The sequence below is a fragment of the Octopus sinensis genome, linkage group LG18 (genome assembly GCF_006345805.1).
Source record: "Octopus sinensis linkage group LG18, ASM634580v1, whole genome shotgun sequence".
NCBI lineage: Eukaryota > Metazoa > Mollusca > Cephalopoda > Octopoda > Octopodidae > Octopus > Octopus sinensis.
The window spans coordinates 24,264,236-24,285,803 of record NC_043014.1 but is presented as its reverse complement, the minus strand read 5'-3'; the positions used below and the strand labels follow the sequence as shown (position 1 = coordinate 24,285,803).

The 21,568-nt window shown below is 35.5% G+C and overlaps 1 protein-coding gene across 1 annotated transcript in view; it reads right to left on the bottom strand.

The window, feature by feature from the left end:
* Positions 1 to 21,568, bottom strand: part of LOC115221209 (5-oxoprolinase) — a 180,558-nt gene that overhangs the window by 70,066 nt on the left and 88,924 nt on the right. Inside the window, 3 exon segments of the mRNA XM_036510593.1 lie at positions 4,893 to 4,956; positions 15,880 to 15,992; positions 17,872 to 18,010. Of these exon segments, the coding sequence (XP_036366486.1) occupies positions 4,893 to 4,956; positions 15,880 to 15,992; positions 17,872 to 18,010 (316 nt within the window).

Genomic DNA, 21,568 nt, shown 5'->3' with positions numbered 1-21,568 from the left:
AACGGACTTCACCTGTGCTGGTATCACATAAAAAGCACTCAGTCCACTTTGTGGGGTGGTTAGAGTTAGGAAGGCATCCAGCTGTAAAAACCATGCCAAAACAGACACACAAGTCTGGTGTAATCTTCTGCCTGGCCAGCTCTTGTCAAACTGTCCAATCCATACCAGCATAGAAAGCGGATGTTAAATGATGATGATGATTTTCTTCTGTTCAAAAACTTATCTTTTACTCTCCAATTGCTTTTTAAGATAGCAAAGGCAATCCATTGAGGAGAGCAGTAACTCTCAATAAATCCATCTATTGCGCAATTTTTTGTTACCAAAATCCTTGTTTAGCTTTTTAGAAAGAAAGAAATTAGCACAGAACTTCTACTATATTACTGTTTACATACCAACACTGTTCTGTTCCAACTTAGCTGGCAAAGTTACAGTGAAGGCAAGACATTCAAATTTGTTAGCAACTCAGTCCACTTTGTGGGGTGGTTAGAGTTAGGAAAAGGATAGCTTTAACACATTTCTTTTTAAATCATTACTAATATCACAGCAGTCTTAGATTGATGAACCACCTGGCTCCTAGCCTCCAGTTTGAATTATGGGACCACTGGGTGCAAACCAGCCTTCATCATCATCATTGTCGTTTAACATCTGCTTTCCATGCTGGCATGGGTTGGACACTTTGAGTGAGAGCTGGTGAGCCAGAAGGCTGCACCAGGCTCCAATCTGATCTGGCAATGTTTCTACAGATGGATACCCTTCCTAATGCCAACCACTCCGAGAGTGTAGTGGGTGCTTTTACGTGCCACCGGCATGAGGGCCAGTCAGGTGGTACAAGCATCAACCATGCTTAAATGATGCTTTTTGTGTGCCACCTGCACAGGAGCCAGTCGGGCGGTACTGACAACAACTACATTTGGATGGTGTTTTTTATGTGCCACTGGCAACACTGGCAACAATCACACTTGAATAGTGCTTTTTACATGCCACTTGCACAGGAGCCAGTCAACGACCCTGGCAATGATCACGCTCAAATGCTGCTTTTAATGTTCCACTGGCATGGGTGCCAATCAGGCAGTACTGTCATCAGCCATGACAACGATCTCACTTGCCTCAACAGGTCTTTGCAAGCATAGTTTGTTGTCCAATGATTGAAGGGTACTCTTAAATGGGCTGGTTATACAGCACTGCCTTAGGCCATGGTGATGGTCTCACTTGGCTTGCTGTGTCTTCTCAAGTACAGCATATCTCCAAAGGTCTCGGTCACTTGCCATTGCCTCGGTGAGGCCCAATGTTTGAAGGTCATGCTTCACCACCTCATCCCAGGTCTTCCTGGGTCTACCTATTTCAAAGGTTCCCTCAACTGCTAGGATGTGAAACTTTTTCACACAGCTGTCCTCATCCATTCACAACACATGACCATACCAGCGCAGTTGTCTCTCTTACACACCACATCTGATGCTTCTTAAGTCCAACTTTTCTCTCAGGGTGCTTGCACTCTGTCGTGTATATCACACTGACATTACACATCCATCGGAGCATACTGTCTTCATTCCTTGCAAGCTTATGTATGTCCTCAGCAGTCATGGCCCATGTTTCATTGCCATGGCTGTTCGTACACATGCATCATACAGTCTACCTCTTACTCTGAGTGAGGGGCCCTTTGTCACCAGCAGAGGTAGGAGCTCTCTGAACTTTGCCCAAGCTATTCTTATTCTAGCAGCTACACTTTCAGAGTATTCCCCACCCACTACTGACTTGGTCACCTAGGTAACGGAAGCTATCAACTACTTCTAGTTTTCCTCCCTGCAATGTGGTGGAAGTTGTTCTCTGTGCATTTTCAGTGTTTATTGCTCCTGAGTATTTGCTACACAGAAAATCTATCTTCCTAGTTAGCCTTCCTTTGATATTTATGCACCTCTTACACGTGTCCATAGCTTACACTGGGTACATCTTATGGAGTTTCTACCTATGCCTTTTCTACAGATCAAGCAGGGCCATCTACCTAAAGGGATTTGTTGTTTGTCTGTCTTCCTACTTATTAGGACTTTGGTTTTTGCTAGATTGACTCTAAGGCCCTTAGATTCTAATCCTTGCTTCCACAGCTGAAATTTCTCCTCTAGTTCTGATAGTGACTCAGCTATAAGAGCAAGGTCATCAGTATAGAGAAGCTCCCAGGGGCATCCTGTCTTGAATTCCACTGTTATTGCCTGGAAGACTATGATGAATAAGAGCGGGCTGAGGACTGATCTTTGGTTGACCCCTACCCCTAACCAAAATTTTTCACTGTACTCGTTGCCAACCTTCACCTTACTTACAGCATCCCTGTACATGGCTTGTACAGCTCTCACTAACCATTCATCTATCTCTAGTTTCCTCATTGATCACTAGATAAGTCAAAGGCTTTCTCCATGTCAATGAAAACTAAGTACAGAAGTTTATCTTTGGCTAGTTATTTTTCCTGCAGCTGTCTTACCATAAATATAGCACCAGTGGAGCTTTTCTCTGGCACAAACCCAAACTGCATCTCATCTAGACTGACTCTCTCCCTAATTAGTTGGGCTATGACCCTCTCTGTGACCTTCATTACCTGATCCAACAACTTGATACCTCTGTAATTATTTGTATCTAATGCATCACCTTTACCTTTGTAGCAGTTGACTATGGTGCTGCTACACAAGTCATTGGGTAGGACTCCTTCATGTATCACCTGGTTGACTATATATATCTGCTTCCCCTATGGCTAAATAAACCTGTCTCCTAGCTTCCCTTCTGGCAGTCTGATACAATTCCCTGCTACCACTATTCTTCCAGTCCTTCCATGCCTGTTTCTTTTCCCTAATAGCCCTATCCAACTACATTGTTCCACTACCACCTTGGGTCGAGAGGAAACTTTGCGCCATCCACAGATATGATCAGTAGCCCTCAACAGGTTGTTCCATAGAAACCTCCAGTTGTCTTCCACATCATGTGATGCTATATTCCCCTCTATTTTGTGAAAAGCTTCAAGTAATATATCTCTAAATCTCTGTCCATTCGCAGGATCCTAAAGCTTCCAGACCCTTCTCCTCTATGCTGGTCATCTTCTGGGCATCCATTTAGCCCTGATCCTGAAGTCACTAACTACTAATCTATGTTGTTGGGGTGCATTCTTCACCTGGAAAGGTTTGAGCATTTATAAGTGGCCGTCTTTCCCATTTCCTGGCAAGGATGTAGTCAATTTAACTTGTGTGTCTACCAGAATGGTAGGTGAATAGGCGACTGGCAGGTTTCCTTAACCATAAGATCATTTGCATCACAGAACTCCAGCAGCCTGGTTCCCTCCTCATTCCAGGAACCAAAATCATAGCCTCCATCTAGCCAAGGAAGATCCCTGCATGTTGTTCAACATGTCCATTGAAATCACCAGCCACAAAGAGAAGGTCCCTGTCATTCGTCGACGAGGTAGTCTACAAGAGGGTGTCATAAAATCAATCTTTCTGTCTATCAGGTAGCCTCAGCTGAGGGGCATAGGCTGAGATAATGGTTGCTAGCCCATGATGAAGCATTAAGTATTCTGTCACATACTCTGACTACCTTGATTACCATATCAACCCATTTCTCTACAAGAAGTATAACCACGTCCTCGACCCCATAAGTGTTCCCTGTCCAGAAAATCTTATACCTATGTTCTTTGCCTGTGAGGAACCTAGCAGAACCTCCTTTCTACCTTACTTCTTGGATGCAGCACAAATCTACACGTCCCCACACAAGCATATCAACAATCTCACCAGACCTACCTTTCAGTGTGCCCACATTGAATATGCCAACCCTGAGGGTGTGGGAGGTGTGGGCTCATGAAAACCCTGGGATGGGGGACAGCAGCATCATGTACCTGAAATGGAAGCTTGCATTTGGCAGAACTCATATACATACAATAGTTTTCAACCTGCATACACCACACCATTTTTATGCACTACATGATTACTATCTTACATAGGAGATAAACCTTAAGTAGGGATGGGGGGCATTAGGTCTTTAGAAGTGTTCATGGGAGACATCCAATAGAGGTCAGAGGATAGAGACTTCCAGAACAGGTGATGGAGTGGGAAGGCGGGTGCACCGCAAAACAGCAGAGATTAAAGCTGCAAGGCTGCTGGTGCCAGAAAATATCATGATAATAGTGAGATAGAATTGGGCATTTGAAAATCTTAACTAGAGCTATAACCAAGTGGTTATTGAGAGAGAGAAAGAGAGAGAGAGACCAGAACACGAGTGAGAAAATATTTTTGGGATTTAGGGTAACGTAACTTAATGAAATAGCAGAGACTAAGGCTGCTGGTGTCTGAATATTATGATAATAGTGAGATAGAATTGGGCATTTGAAAATCTTAACTAGAGCTATAACCAAGAGTTTCCGGTCAGCCAATCTGTGACAGAATTAGATAGATGAATGAATAAGCGACAATAATAAATGAGCGTGAAAGAGAGAGAGAAAGGGAGAGAATTGGATGGAGCGAAGGGATCTTAAGTTTGTTTTTTTTTAACATACAGCATGGAAGGTGAAACTATGTTTACATAGGTAATGAAATAGATAGAATAATGAAATAAACTAATTAAGTAATTATGATGATCTGCGCTGTAAGAGGATTAGATGTACTAGGTTGAAAAAACAAGATTGATTATCAGAAGATCTGGTTTTCTACTCTTTCGGTGGAGTGATTAAAATGAGGTCGGGGAATCTGAGCATGCTAGTTTATATAGGCTGAGGTGGGGGAGAAGGAGGTAAGTTTTGGGGAAGCAAGTGGTTATCGAAACAGAGAGAGAGTGTAAAAAATATGACAATGATGGTGATGATGATGAATGGATACTTTCAGATTAAACAAACCCTGTTAGCAAAAGAAATTAGAATTATTTACCAGGATTTTCACATCTCCATGTGGTGTGATTCTAGCAGAACAGTCTGGTTCAACGATAATGGTGCTGAAAAGAGAGTCACAAAACATTTAGAATGTAACAATCATTGTAATATTGGTAATGATTTAAAAAGAAATGAGCAAAAATTATCTGATTTCTGTGAATGCCAGTGCTTAGCTTTACTGTTTAGCTGGTCTGTCTAAGGTAACATACCCAGATGATCTGGTACCTAATCATGACAACTAGTTTAAGTGAGATAATATAGAATAATTTATATGATACTAACAAATCAGAAAAAAAAGCTTGAAAATTTGAGTATCATCATCATCGTTTAACGTCCTCCTTCCATGCTGGAATGGGGTTGGAAGGTTTGACAGGAGCTGGCCAGGCAGGAGCCTGCATCATGCTTCTGCGTTTGTTTTGGAATGGCTTTTACAGTTGGATACTCTTCCTAATACCAACCACTCTGCAGAGTGAGCTGAGAGCTTTTTACATGACACAAGCACATGCTAAGTCAGTTTTGGCATGGTTTTACAGCTGGATGCCCTTCTAAATGCCAACCACTTTACAGTGTTGACTGGATGCTTTTTAAGTGGCACCTGCACTGGAAGGGTCACTAAGTAACTTTGCAAGACAAGGAATCTTTGAGAGGGGGCGCATTAGAGGAGGTAATCTTGTGTCAGATGATGAAAGGTTAGAATGTGACAGAAAGACAGAAACAGATATCTTGCTGTAGAGGAGGTACACAGTTACCCAGTCAGAGAAAGAGAGAGAGAAAGTTCAGAAAATTGGTTAAATTATTTCTGTGATGGAAGAAGGGGAATATATATGAGTATTCATAATTAATTTAACACACACACATACACAAACAGATGCAGGCATAGCAGTGTGGTAAGAGGTTTGCTTCCCAGCTTCATGGTCATGGGTTCAATTCTACTGTGTGGCACATTGGTCAAGTGTTTTTACTATAGCCCTGGGCTAACCAAAGCCATGTGAATGGATTTGGTAGATGGAAATATATATGTGAAAATATATATATTTGTGTGTGTGTGTTTGTTCCCACCACCACATCTTCACAAACAGTGTTAGTATGTTTATGTAACTTAGCATTTTGGTATAAGGGACTAATAGATTAGGTACCAGTACTGGGGTTGATTCATTCACCTAGAACCCTTCAATGTGGTGCCCCAGCATGGACACAGTCCAATGACTGAAACAAGTAAAAGAGATAATTTATCAGCATCATCATTTAATGTCTGCTTTCCATGCTGGCATGGGTTGGACGGTTTTACTGGAACTGGTAAGCTGTACCAGATTCCAGTCTGATTTGGCATGGTTTCTATGGCTGGATGCTATTCCTAACATCAACCACTACAAGAATGTAATGGGTGCTTTTTATGTGCCACCAGCATGGGTACCAGTTATGTGACACCAGCATTGGCCATGACTATGATTCCACTTGGCTTGACGAGTCTTCTCAAGCATAGCATATTGCCAACTGTCTCGGTCATTTGTCATCACCTCCATGAGGCCCAACATTCTAAGATCTTGTTCCACCACCTCATCCCATATCTTCTTGGGTCTACCTCTTCTACAGGTTCCCTCCACAGTTAGAGATCAGCACTTCTTTACACAGCTCTCCTCATCCATATACATCATGTGACCATACCAGCATAGTCATCTCTCTTGCACACCACATCTGATGCCTCTTATGCCCAGTTTTTCTCTCAAAATGCTTACACTGTGTTGACCATGCACATGTGTTGATAATGCACATCCAGTGAAATATACTAGCTTCATTTTTTTCAAGCCTTTGCATGTCTCTGAGGAGGAGGCCCTTTGTTACCAACAAAGGTAGAAGCACTCTAAATTTTGCCCACCTATTCTTATTCTAGCAGCTATGCTCTCACATCATCCACCTCCACTGCTGACTTGGTCACCTAGATAACAGAAGCTATCAACTATCCCACCTGGCATTTGGTGGAGTCTATTTTCTGTACATTTTTTTAGTGTAATATTGTACCTGTACATCTGTCACACACAAAGACTATTTTCCCTGTTAACCTTCCTGCTGCACCTCTTATATGTCCATAGTTTGCACCGGGCACATCTTATGGAGTTTCTACCTATGCCTTTTCTACATATCGAGCAGGGCCCTCTACCTGTAGGGATTTGATTTGTCCACTTTCCAACTTACTAAAACTTTGGTTTTTGTTAAATTAACTTTAAGGCCTTTTGATTTTAGATCCTGCTTCCACACCTGTAATTCCTTCTCTAGTTCTGGTAGTGATTCAGCTATAACAACAAAGTCATTAGCATAGAGGAGCTCTCAGAGACAATGACAGGAGACCAAGACCTTTGGAAATATACTGTGATTGAGAAGACCCAGCAACTAAAGTGAGATCGCAGCCATGGCTGATACCAGTGTTGCATGTCCGGCCCATTTAAGAGTACCCTTAATATGTCAGGCAATATGATATGTTAGTTAGTTAATTTTTGGCTCAAAAAGCAAAAAGCAAGGCCATGTAGGGGAACATGGAGTGTACAGGGTGGTGTTCATGTAAAGAGTTCAGGCCACTTGAGGTCAAGGGAGACTTTGAACCGAGCGGTCGTCAGCATCTTCACCATCTCGTCTGGCAGCTTCACCATCTCGTCTGGCAGCTTATTCCACGGATATGCTTGAGAAGACCTGTTGAGTCAAGTAAAACCAAAATCGTAGCTGTGGCCAGTGCTCCCTGACTGGCTCCTGTTCTGGTAGCATGTAAAATGCATCATCTGAATGTGGTTGATGCCAGTGTCCTCTGACTGGCTCCTGTGTCAGTGACACGTAAAAAGCACCATCCAAATGTGGCTGATGCCAGGTCTGCCTGACTGGGACCTGTGCCAGTGGCATGTAAAAAGCACCATCCAAACATGGCCAATACCAGTACCCCCTAACTGGCTCCCATGCTGGTGGCACGTAAAAAGCACTATCCAAATGTGATTGATGACAGGCCCGCCTGACTGGCTCCTGTGCTGGTGGCATGTAAAAAGCACTCACTACACTCTTGGAGTGGTTGGGGTTAGGAAGGGCATCTACCTGTAGAAACATTGCCAGATCAGATTGTAGTCTGGTGCAACCGCTGGCTTGGACATTAAACAATGATGATGATGATGATATATATATATATGATATATATATATATATATAAAAAATGTGAATTTTTAATTATTTTCTGAGATTTTACAAAAACAACAAAAAAATTTTTTTATTTTTCTCTATATATAGATGAGAAAGTTGGTTTGTGAAATATATATGCATGTATACATACACATGTGCATACATAAATACACATAAGTATGTATATAAGGCATATAATTATACACATATATATGCATTATAACCTCCAATTTGATAGTATTTGTTTATATTTTAGTGTGATTTAATTAATGCTTCTATTAAATACACTTACATAAACTGATTTCTACATAAAGCATAGGTGTTTATCTACCAGTAGCAGCATAGCCTGGCGTTGCCCGGGTATGTAGGAGTCCCTAGTAGGCAACGACTAATCCCAATCTAGTCCTTTCCCTCTAATTTCCTGCCAATTTGTGAAAGATATTGTCGAAAATATGTCATCTTGAATTTGAACGCGATTTCCCAAAATGGCATGATTTTATCGATTTTTTCTGATGGTAAGGTATTGCATGGAAAACTAACGTTAGAATTAAGTTTCTTAGAGTAACATTAAGCTTCACCATGAGTTTGGTGAAAATCGATTGCAAGTTGCAAAAACTACAACAGAAAATGTGTTGCATATAAAAAGCTTAGATTCTTGACCCCATGTCGAATTTATCGATTTTTTTCAGAACTGGGGGAACTTTTCAAAATTTTCGCTGCGTTAGTTTTGAATTATGACATTGGGTTATGTGTGTGTCAAGTTTCATCAGAATCGGTTGAAAGCTGTGGTCAGGGTGAGGGTACAACCTGACAGACACACAGACAGACAAACTGCCATTTATATAGAGAGAGATATAATCTGTATGATGAATATATACTATTTTTTTACATTCTCGATAGACAGAGATCTTGTGCATTACGTCATCACAAATGTAGTTTATAGAAAGAATTTTGGATATTATCAATATATGAGAATTTAGTTCTTATATATTATTTAATTAAGAAGTATTGTTAATTATAGTTTAAAATTAATATTAATGTAATAGGTTGAAAATATGTATTGCTAGGTAAAAGTTCTAAATATTTAGTTAAGTATAAGTATAAAAAGACTGTTGTATTAGTTAAAGATAGGAATTTGTTACATTATGTCATCTCAATTAGTGTTAATAGAAATAGTCACAAAATATATTCAATATGTAGTGATTAAGTTAATCTCAGTAAATTAATTAATAATTATTATTAATTAGTATTTAGGATATTGTTAGAATACTAGTTGTTAATTTAAGGTAATAAGGTCAAAAATATTATGTATCATAAGTGGTATAATCAATAATAATTATCTCAGTGTTTATAGAGATAGTTACAAAGCATTTTCAATAAAGCTAGCCTGTCATATCAATAGGTAATATGTCTCTTAAATATTAGAGTATATTATATGAATATTATATTATATAGTTCAATATTACCCTATATTATGTGTATAAAGTTTAATTATACTTAGAGAAAACATATTTCCCTGAATGAAGACAAGATACATTTTTTTCTTTTTTTTTAAAGTAAATATTTTCTAGATGTAAGGATTTTATATGCTTCTTCAGTACACAACTCACATATTTTGTTAGCGATTTTATATGACTTTGCAAAACTAATAATCTCCCATTTGATATTAAATTCAATGTTGTTATCCTTTAATTCCTATATGAACTTACTTCATCTGGTAGAATTTATTTTTTGTCTATTTTTAAAGCTCTGTAAATGGTTAACCACCTTAATCTTAATTCTATTTTCTTTTGACCCTATATAATTGAATTTCTTTCCTTGAGATTCAACTATACATTGGTACACTAAGTTATCTTTCTTATATAGATTTCAAAATTTACATTTAATTTTAAATTAACAGTCGCAAGTTTCTTTACATCTTTATGTATAGATTTATTTGAAATATTATTAGAAAGGGAGATAATATGTGTTATTTTCCTTCTATCATTAAGACCATTAACATTATTATTTGTGTTTGGGAGATTAAGTTGGTATTGATGTGAATTATTGTATTGCATATTTTTATTACTGTAGAAATTATGTAATTTTTTGTTATTAATAGATGATATAATCATGAACAAGTTACGAGTTAAATTAAAACTAACTCTGACATATTTATAATTAATAATTTCACCTTATTTATTATTGTTGTTAAAATGCTTATAAATAGACTTGTATATAGATTTAAATTATTTTCAATTTGCATAGCATATGGAATGATAAGCCAAATCATATTAGACTCGTCATAATTATTTTTAGAGAGTTTATAATCTATTTTAGATATAGTAAAATTCATGGAAGAGGTATATAGTTTATTTTTTCTATTACAAATATTACGTGGATTATTAACAGTATGAGTATTCAAGGGAATTATCAGTTTATTATTATCAAATATATAAATATATATATACAAATTGAGATAGGGGTTGCAAATTCAACCCTCCATGAGATAACATATATCCAATATACTGCTAGTGAAGTACACAACAAAGTTAATACATAAATGTTAAGAATTGCGATGCAATTAATTCATTTACTGTATTACATGGGCAAAAGTAAAATTATTTTTACCATAAATTAATAATTCAAAATAAGAAAATGGAGAAATACATCTAAATCATTTATCAACTACCAGATAATACCCAATCATATACTTTATTAAACCACTACATAAGAACATTAGGGTTAAACATAAAAATATATAACAAAACAGCGTACATGAATGAGTAATACAATACAATAAGTACAATCATTATAAGAGGGTATAAATAAATAAATATAAATATATATAAATATAACATTCGTATCTTCACGCCATCTTGAAGCCTTTCCTCTCTAATACACATGTGCTATCTCTCTCTCTCTCTCTCATCAACAAGCTGTGAATTTCCGAGCGCGAGCAAGATAGGTGTTGAATTGCTACTTTGAATTGCTATTTTCAATTCTTTACTGACCATTCATAATTTTATCAAATTTCTCTATCTGTCTATCTTATCTAATCTTATTCATTTCATTTCATTTCTCCTCGTATTAATCAACATTCGTATCTTCGCGCCATCTTGAAGCCTTTCCTCTCTAATACACATGTGCTATCTCTCTCTCTCTCTCATCTACAAGCTGTGAATTTCCGAGCGCGAGCAAGATAGGTGTTGAATTGCTACTTTGAATTGCTATTTTCAATTCTTTACTGACCATTCATAATTTTATCAAATTTCTCTATCTGTCTATCTTATCTAATCTTATTCATTTGAGTTCCCAAATATATGTACTTAACCCCGTGGAATACATCCTATTTTTATTTTTAAAAGTATATCTATGGTAGTTTAGTCTTTGTTTTATGCTATTCTTAGTTGCACCGATGTATACCCTACTGCTATATTGTGTATCTACAGTGCAATGATAAACTACCTCTTTCTTGAGGCATTCATTACCAAACACACATTGATTCCTATTTCTGAAATTGCAGTTATCAACAGATTGAGGTAGTTTAACCTTGGCAAAATTCCCTGTAACTCTATTCCTATTAATAGTATTATAATTATTTTTGCTATCTAATCTTACAGTTAACGAGTGTTTATGTTTAATATTATTGGTGATATTCTTATCCATAGGAATAGTATTGCTGATAGTGGTATCATCAATTAAATTTGGATTTTTCTTTACAGGTATGGTACTATCATAATTATTAAGAGGGTTGTTCACGTTAGTTCTAAAAGATTTATTGCCTCTACGATTATAGAGAGGCAAATTACTATTACCCAAATTCATCTTTCTATCATTATAGAAGCCATCCAATTTCCTGTTATTAAATGAGATGATAGTGGCTAAATTATGCGTAATGCTATATCTTATTCTAACAGTTCTATTGTTAATTATTTGACCAAATTTATTTCCACCCCTAACAAAGTGCCTATATAATAAATTATGTATATTTCCAACTATATCTGTTTTTATCTGCATTGCATATGGGGTGCGTATGTGCGCACGTTTGCAAGTGTGTGCATGTGGATGTTTCTTAACTAACCAACCGTAAAAAACAATTGTAATTTAAATTTAAAAGTATAAGCCAATCAAATTCCGGCATTCGTTTCATAACTATTTTGGAAATTAATAATATATTAGTGTCACAATAGAAATTATTAATCCACATACATCTGTGGAAATTAACACCATGTAAACTGATTGACTTGACTGCTTTTTGTATGTATGTGCAAATATTTAATGCCTTGCATAATACTGTGGTATTATGTTGGTCCCTAGTTTTGCTACTATATTGCTAATTATGTGATATATGTATTGTTTTATTAGTATTAATGTTATTGGAAATAAGAACAATGATATTGGTAGCATTAATGATATTGATAACAGTATTGATGTTAACATTAATGACTTTTTGTAAATTAATATAAGGTAATACTGACTCTATATATCTGCATTGAAGTATGAATATGTCTATGTTCTCTACGTTGTAATATCTTAATATTAAGTTGAAAAACATTGAATATGGAACATATATATATTTTATTGATTTATATTATTTGTATTATTATGTATATAGGCGCAGGAGTGGCTGTGTGGTAAGTAGCTTGCTAACCAACTACATGGCTCCGGGTTCAGTCCCAGTGTGGCATCTTGGGCAAGTGTCTTCTGCTATAGCCCCGGGCCGACCAATGCCTTGTGAGTGGATTTGGTAGACGGAAACTGAAAGAAGCCTGTCGTATATATGTATATATATATATGTGTGTGTGTGTTTGTGTGTTTGTCCTCCTAGCATTGCTTGACAACCGATGCTGGTGTGTTTACGTCCCGGTCACTTAGCGGTTCGGCAAAAGAGACCGATAGAATAAGTACTGGGCTTACAAAGAATAAGTCCCGGGGTCGATTTGCTCGACTAAAGGCGGTGCTCCAGCATGGCCGCAGTCAAATGACTGAAACAAATAAAAGATAAAAGATAAAAGATATGTATATGTGTATGTATAAGAGTATGAGTATATGCACTCATATATATATGTAAATGATTTATTATGGGTATGTACCCACACTTATATGAGTATATATGTAATTTGGTTTATACTTTAGAATCTCCAAAGAGGCCTTAAGATATCTTTGTAAATGTCTCATTTTTAACTTCATATTGTCATACTATACATGGCTAATATAGGTAAAATGAAACATATTTATCTGCATGGCCGAAACAGCTGTAAGATATAGTGTATATTTATATTTATATCTATTTATATTTATTTATTTATACCCTCTTATAATGATTGTACTTATTGTATTGTATTACTCATTCATGTACGCTGTTTTGTTATATATTTTTATGTTTAACCCTAATGTTCTTATGTAGTGGTTTAATAAAGTATATGATATATATCTGGTAGTTGATAAATGATTTAGATGTATTTCTCCATTTTCTTATTTTGTATTATTAAATATATATATATATATATATATATATATATATAAAAGGAAGGAATGGATTAAAGAAATCCGAGTGAATACCTTAGCAAGTACTCCATGTGGGTTAGATATATCTTGTGACATGTACAAACTTTAAATCTGAATGGTACATTAATCACACAGTTTAATAATAAACAGGAAGAATGAAGAGTTGTATGACTATTTGCTGACATGTTTCACAAAGCTTGTATAACCATAACTTCATTAAACAATGGAACAGTTATCTTGCAAACTTTTCTCACAAGAGCTCAAAATTCACTCTGGTAGATTTCTTAAATACTGCTGTGAACATAGTTGTTTAGGTTGAGGAAGCAGACAATGTACATATCATATTACAATCTCTTAGTTGTTATCTACATCTAGAGTTCATGGTCAGTGATGACAAATGTCAATGCATAGAAGTCAGTGAGAAGGAGCTGTAGAGAAGTTTAATTAGTATTTGATGTCTTTATTTTATGGTAGTCCATTGTAGGGATGTATTGTGATAAAAAAAAGTGTTAAGTAACTTTTTCAAAGAATATACAATCTGATAATTTGCTGCACCATTTCTATTTGGAAAAATCAAATTTTGATTCGTTCTCATTCATTTAGTAAAACATTCTTGAAATTTCCAAACCAAGATCCAAGTTAACTTGCATGGATGTAAGGAAAGGGAAATAAACTCTATACCTAAGTTATGTTATTAACAATTATTTTACCTTCTTAATTTACTCACTATTATAATGCAAAAGAGAATCTTTTCTTAACTAACTTGAGTATAAATAAATTAATTCTTCCTCTTCCTTCTGAACATTTAATATTGGTTACAAATTTTTACTAAAATAACTTTAGTTTTTTAAAATTCAATTCCCAAAGTATTGCACCAAATATAATTTAGTTTACTATTTCACACAATTTAATTTAGTTTTAACTGAATTTTCTAGATATAAATGACATAGTGAATTGTCAGATTGTATCCTCATAAAAAGTTACTTAGCACTTAAATGTTTTATTGCACTAATCCATCCCTGCCATGGACTGACATTAAATACTAATCAAACTTTTCTACAGCCTCCTCACAGACACCAACAATTGGTAACATTTTGACCTCACCGCCCTTGAACTTCGCATACAGATTGGAACTAATAAAAAGTTATATTATACATATCCTGTTCACTTCTTCAACCTAAGCAATTACATTTATAACAGTTTTTGAAAACTATAACACGGCAACTTTTGAGCTCTGATGAGAAAAGTTTGCAAGGTGACCTCCAATGATTAGTTGATCAAATATGTATACAAACCATTGTGTAAATGAAGGTACAGGTTTTGCAAGATCAGTGAAATATATCAACAAATAAAGTCATATAACTCCTGTCTGCATGTATTTGTGACTGTATGTAACTGTTTACCAACATTTTCCTACAATATTTTATCACTATTATCTCTTTTTATGGTTGTTTGAAGGATGTTTCTACCTGCATTTCTGTGAAACTTTTCAACTTGTCTTCTATATCAGTTTGCTTCTTTGGCTTCACACCCTCTCACATTAAATTTTTTACTTGGCAATCCCTATCCCCATCAAAGCAATCTTCCAGCTTCAGTTTTAGCTCTGACAACACACAATCATAATACTACCCTCTGAACATGAATAGCATTCAAATAGAACCATGAAAGTTACTGGACATGCTACGTTTTACTGTCACTGAGTATTTCTCCATGTAAACATATATCTTCTGCATAACAAAAGCTACATTAAAGACTGACCTACATCTTCAGAACTCCAACAACTACAACTCTCTACAAAATTCAGCTAAGACCTGCCATGGAGTATTGCTCCCACATCTGAGATGGTGCTACTGCTACACATAAAGACATCCTGAATTATGCCTGCCAAAGTGAGTGGGTACCCGACTAATGACATGAAGTTACTTGCCAGCAAACTCTCCTTTCTGATTCACTGATGTGCTGAGTTCTCCTTGTGTCTTTTCTACTAATACTACAGTGTAGTATCCCAGAAAATTATTATTTTGGTTTCTGCCCATGTCTTTTTTTTTCTACAGCCATCAGCTGCTTAAGAGGAAATTAACTGTATTAAGTTCCCTGGTCTTTGGAGGGCATGGGAAGGCCAAAGGTACTTCCAGATGAAACAAGAAGGTAAAGTTTGCTTTATTTCATGGGAATAAAAAGTGAAATAAAGTATACTGATTTAACATTTAAGAGTTTAACTTAAATTGGGCAGTTAAAAAACAAAAATTAAAACGTAATGGGTGGGATAGATTTACAAATAATAGATTGAATTAACTAGAATGAACAAAAGCATTTCTAACAGTTAAATGAATACTTACCTATTTTTATCAATAATTATAACAGGTCCTTCAAGCTGATGTCCAGACTTGAGTGTATCTAGTAGGTAGACATTGGTTTGACGATAGCCACCTTCAAAATAACATGGAACGCACTGTCCAAGAAAGAAAGAAAGCATCAGTGATTGTCTTGCATTCATTTTCATTTCTGCCCTGCAGTATTTAGTTATGTTCCTTTATGTTTTCAGCAGAGTTTATTTTGCCTTTCATCCTTCTGGACTTTATATAATTGACTATACATCTCTTACAAAATTTGTAGCCTTGTGTTGGAATAAGAAATTAGAATGAAAGGCAATCTGAACCCTATTATTGACAATATATCCATTAGGATTTGACTCATTAAACTGGAAATAGAGTAAACTAATGCATTTAAAAAAAATACTTTACTGCAAGATTTCAACATTGAACATCAAGTATGCTACTTCAAATACTTTGTCAAGTGAATTTACAATTCAGTACATAGTTTAGTTCTTAACTATCATCTCCTCCCACTAATTCTTGGAAATGAATCAGGCAGAAATTCAAAACTGGAAGCCACCAGGAATTTTTGTATGCTGAAAACCCAGTTCTATTTGCAGAATCACTTTAGGGAATTCTTTAATTAAACAATCATACTCATATTCTCAATTTACTGAAAATATGCAAAGATCATGGATACAACTTCTTCCTCCTCTCTAAACCATTAAAACTAAAATAAATTATGTGTTTACAATGTCTTATGGACTGTCACATGCCTCATAATGGACTGTCATATGCCTCATTTGTATGGTTTCCTTTCAAAAGGATTGTGAGTTGTGGTATGAGGGCTATCAACTACAATGTGTGTGGTTCAGGAGTAAATCAATTGAAGAGTTGATAATGGCCATCAGATTCAATATAGAAGATGTAATCCATTTTAGTAAACATTTATTCAAGTATGAGAATTGCAGATAAATGAATTGAAAAGAGGTATGGGGCCCTTCAGCTGACAGATTGATGATTCATATAATTTCACTGGCTCATGGCAAAGACATTTAACTCTCAATGACTCAGTTTAAATGGATAAATACTATGGGATGTGCATTCACCACTGCAAGGGGGCAAAGAACCATACAACTGCCAACTACTGTGTCTCTTGAGTACAAATTGACTTGGGCACTCTGTTGGTTACAATGTGTGTTCCAGTTGATTCAATCAATGGAACAGCTTGCTCATGAAATTAATGTGAAAGTGGCTAAGCATTCCACAGATACACTCGTAACATAGTTTTTAGGAAGATTCAGCATGACACACCAAATGTGACATGGTTGGCTCACTGAACAACAGATACAATTCACTTTTGCCAGCCAAGTGGACTGGAGAAATGTTAAATAAAGTGTCTTGCTCAAGGACACAACACACCTCCAGGAATTGAACTCATGGCCTTATGATCACGAGCTGAATACACAAACCAGTAAGTCACATGCCTTCACTAACAACATCTTGTATCCGTTAATCAAATGAGTTATCTTAAGGTTTCATTTATTTCCTTCTTTAGTTTAAGTGTAATTAGCAGGACATTCATACACAAATATTAGAGACTTAACAAGACACCAATAATGAATGAATGGACCAATGAGGGTAAAAATTAATAAACAAATACATGAATAAGGATGAAGGCAAACATGATCAGACTGTGGTAAAAAACAAATTTATGGTGAAGAAGATGAATAATGAAAATGAAAAGGAATGAAGATGATAAATAATTGAAGAAAACAAATAAATGAAGATGGATCAACAAATAAGGAAGAAGAATGAACAAAGGAGAAAAATGGAGACAACTGAATGATAAGGACAAATGAACAATGATGATGAATGACTGAAAAATATGAATGATTGATGAAGAATATGAATGAATAATGAAGCATATGAAAGAATGATGAAGACAAGCAATGAAGGCAAATGAGTAAATAATGATGACAAATGAATGATGATGATACAAAAGAAACTGCTTACTTTCATAGGCTTTGGTTTGTCACTCCCATTGCTGAGTTGTGGACAGTACTCGGTCATACTACATCCTGTTCCTCTAACTCTGATGTCATCAATAATGATGGGACGGTTATCAAGTACAAAGCCAAACTCTCTTTTGTAACTGCCAAATGAGAATAGAACAGTAGAAATCAAATTTGGTTTAGTGTTCTAGTTTTGTGAGTTTGCTAAATCATTTACATTACAACAATTCACTTTAAAAAAATGGGACTTACTATTATAATCATTAAAACCTGTAGCCTAAAAAAAGTGCACAACAAGAAAGGAAAACTTTTCCTCCACTTTTCCTGATCATCATGCTTTCCATCAATTTCCTCCTTGTCCACAATAGGATGTCATAGTGTTATGTGATAAAACCACTTCATTTTCAGCTTTTTAACAACTGTCAAAAAAGTTTTATGGTTCAGTGTTTTCAGTAATTTCTTTCTGAACACTCCATTTAAAATGCCTGTTTTGGCAACACAATATTAATATTCCAATTACTTGGCCACAATTACAGATGTTACTGAAAGATATGACATCCTTCAGTAAAGATGAATTGATACATCCTATATGTCTGTTAAGCTATCAGTAGTGCAAGCAGGTCAGCATCAAACTCACAAGCAAGCTCTTTATGTGTTCTACTGAAATAGCATGTGCAAAGGAACTGATCAAAAACAAATTTTTATATATATATATAAAATATATTTTTCATTTTTTACAATTTTTAGTCATTGTACTGTAATCATGCTGGGGCATAACTTTGAAGGGTTTGGGCCAAACAAATTGATTCCTCTACAAGTTCTCTTTTTACTGTACCACTAAGAGGACATAAACAAACCAATATTAGTTGTCAAACAATGACAGGAGACAAACACAAATTTATACAATGCACAATTTTGCCTATCAAATTCACCCACAAGGCATTTGTTAGCCTGGGGCTATATTAGAAGACACAAGCCCAAGGTACTGCACAATGGGATTGAACTCAAAACCACATGGTGGCAAAGTGATCTTACTAATCAAACAGTCATGCCAACACCTATACAGATATATACATATCATTATGTTGTGAGGATAATAGTAATAAAGGTTCACCTCTCCCATGTAATGAGTGGTATGTGCTAGTCGCTATAAATAAGGTGATGGTGGTCAATATAGGCAGAGAGTATGAAGTTGATGGTCATAGATAGTCATGGTCTTACTTGTCTCACTTACTATACTGCTATAACAGAGTGGCATTATAACAATCTGACATTAAGAAATACAACTGTGGTAATGTGGAATTGACAAACACAAAAAAGTTTTTTTTCTGTGTGAATTTTAAGGAAAAAAAAATTGTAAAATTATAGAAAATTTGTTGTCCTGTTTGCTTGAGTTGCAAAAACAGCAACTGAAAGAACAACAGCATCAGCTACAACTGCAAGAACAACAGCAGAAGCAACAACAACAACAATTACTATTACAGCAACAATCGCTGCAATTAATGAATAGTAAGTCGTCAGGAAAAGCTGAAAAAATGTTCTTGCCAGATCATGTTGAAAACTTGATAACAGTGTTTGAGTATGAACGAGATGAAGAAGTTACCTTTGAGGCTTACTATAGAAGATACAAACAAATCTTCAATAAAAAGTGCAAAGATTGGGATAACAATAGGAAAACGCATTTAATTTTAAGAAAACTGGCAGCAGGAGAACATGAGCATTACAGTAATTACGTACACCCAAAAAAATTTTCTGACATAAAATTTAAAGACACAATAGACATATTGTGTAAAGTTTTTAGTGAGAAATGCCTGTTGTTCAATACACGTTGCAAATGTTTGAACTTAGAAAAGAACAACGAGGAGGACTACATCACATATGCTGGTTGAGTTAACAGGGAATGTGAAAAGTTCAAACTGGATGAATTTGTGCCAGATATGTTCAAGTGCCTGATATTCACTCAGGGACTAACTGCAGAGAAAGATGCAGAAGTAAGAACAATAATTCTCACTAAGCTGGAACAGAACCAAGCTGTAACCTTGCAGCAAGTGTCAGAAGAGTGTGAACGAATAGCAAATTTAAGACATGACACAGAAACAATTGAACATAAAGATTGCTTCCAAGTGAAAGAAGTGTGAAATAGGCAGAACAGAAATCAAGTGTGTACTAAAATACAGTACAAACAGGACAAGAATCAGGAAACAAACCCATGTTTTGGATGTGGAGGTCTACACCTGAGAAAAAACTGCCCATTTAAGACAGTGGAATGTTTTCTTGTGGAAAAATTGGACACATAAAAACACATTGTAAAAACCAAGATGAAAAAACATTGGAACAAAAGAAAAACAAACAGTATGTCATCGAAAGAAAATAGTAATGTAACAAAGAGAAAATTCGTAATTGTAAAAATTAAAAATATAAGAGTAAGAATGCAGTTAGACACTGGAAGTGAAATTACCATTGTGAATGAAAAAACTTGGAAGTATATCGGTAAGCTGAAATTAAGTAAATCTACAAAAGTAGTACATGGTGTTACGGGTAAAAGATTGTATTTTGTCGGTGAATGTGTGTGTAATGTAACAGTTCATGACCAAATGAAAACGGCAAAAATGTGCTAAAAAATTCAGCTAATTTATTTGGTACAGATAAAAAGTTATGATAAAAAATGTAGGGGCAAAAATGGGAGAGTAATGCCTAATATTTACTTTAACTTATAATTTATTTAAAATGCCTAATATTTACTTTGACTTGTTATTTAGAAGAAAAAACTATACTTTAATTATTACTATTTAAAAGAATTCAATGAGTAGAATCTTTTGGTGAAGACTGCGTTAAAAGATATTAGATATAAAAAATGTTATGCATCTTTACGTAGCCCGGAAATTGGTAACACCTAAAATTGACTTTGACTCAAAATATCTCAGGTATTTGAAAAGCAAACTATACTTTGATTATAACCTTTTCAAAGAACTTGATGAGTAGACTCTTTTGGTGACAACCTCAAGAGCAAAAGAAAAAAAGTTATGCAGTCTTAAGTGATGTAAAAAAGTAATAATTTGTTATCTTGTTTTGTTTGTTTACACCTACGTTCAGAGAGTGACTGCTGCAATAACTGTCTACTACAGCTACAAAATGCTAGGGACTTGAATGGGTTAAAGGACCCCACATAAATGGACATTCCCCAGACTGTTTTTCTTACAAAGATGGGCCCTTGCACCTGAAATACAAAGATTTTATTGAACTTACTGCATTATTAGAAGCTATCTATTTTCTCTCTTTTTACATTCTCCAATATCACAATGTTCAAGCAAACTACATTATGTTTGGTATCAAGTAGCTTTCTTGACTGTGGAACTATTGGAGTCTTGATATAAGGTATGGTGATCCATATATCTCCAGTATTATGTCTAACTATAGTTAATTCACATATTGTTTATGTAAAAGGCTACAAGGTTCTTTCACCACCAAAGACTATGACTATTTGAAATTTTGGGTTGACATCACACCTCAGTTATGTGAAGGCTTTTCTTCCAGAAAGCGTAAAACTGAGAGAAAAGCAAAATTAACTGAAGTTGAATGTCAACAGAGAAAATCTTGACTTCCATAAAGTGGAAAAGATAGATACAAGGAAAAAAGTTTGCAGACATGTTTGTTCCCCCAAAAAAAAAAAAAAAAACTGTGAAAGGATATCAGATTGA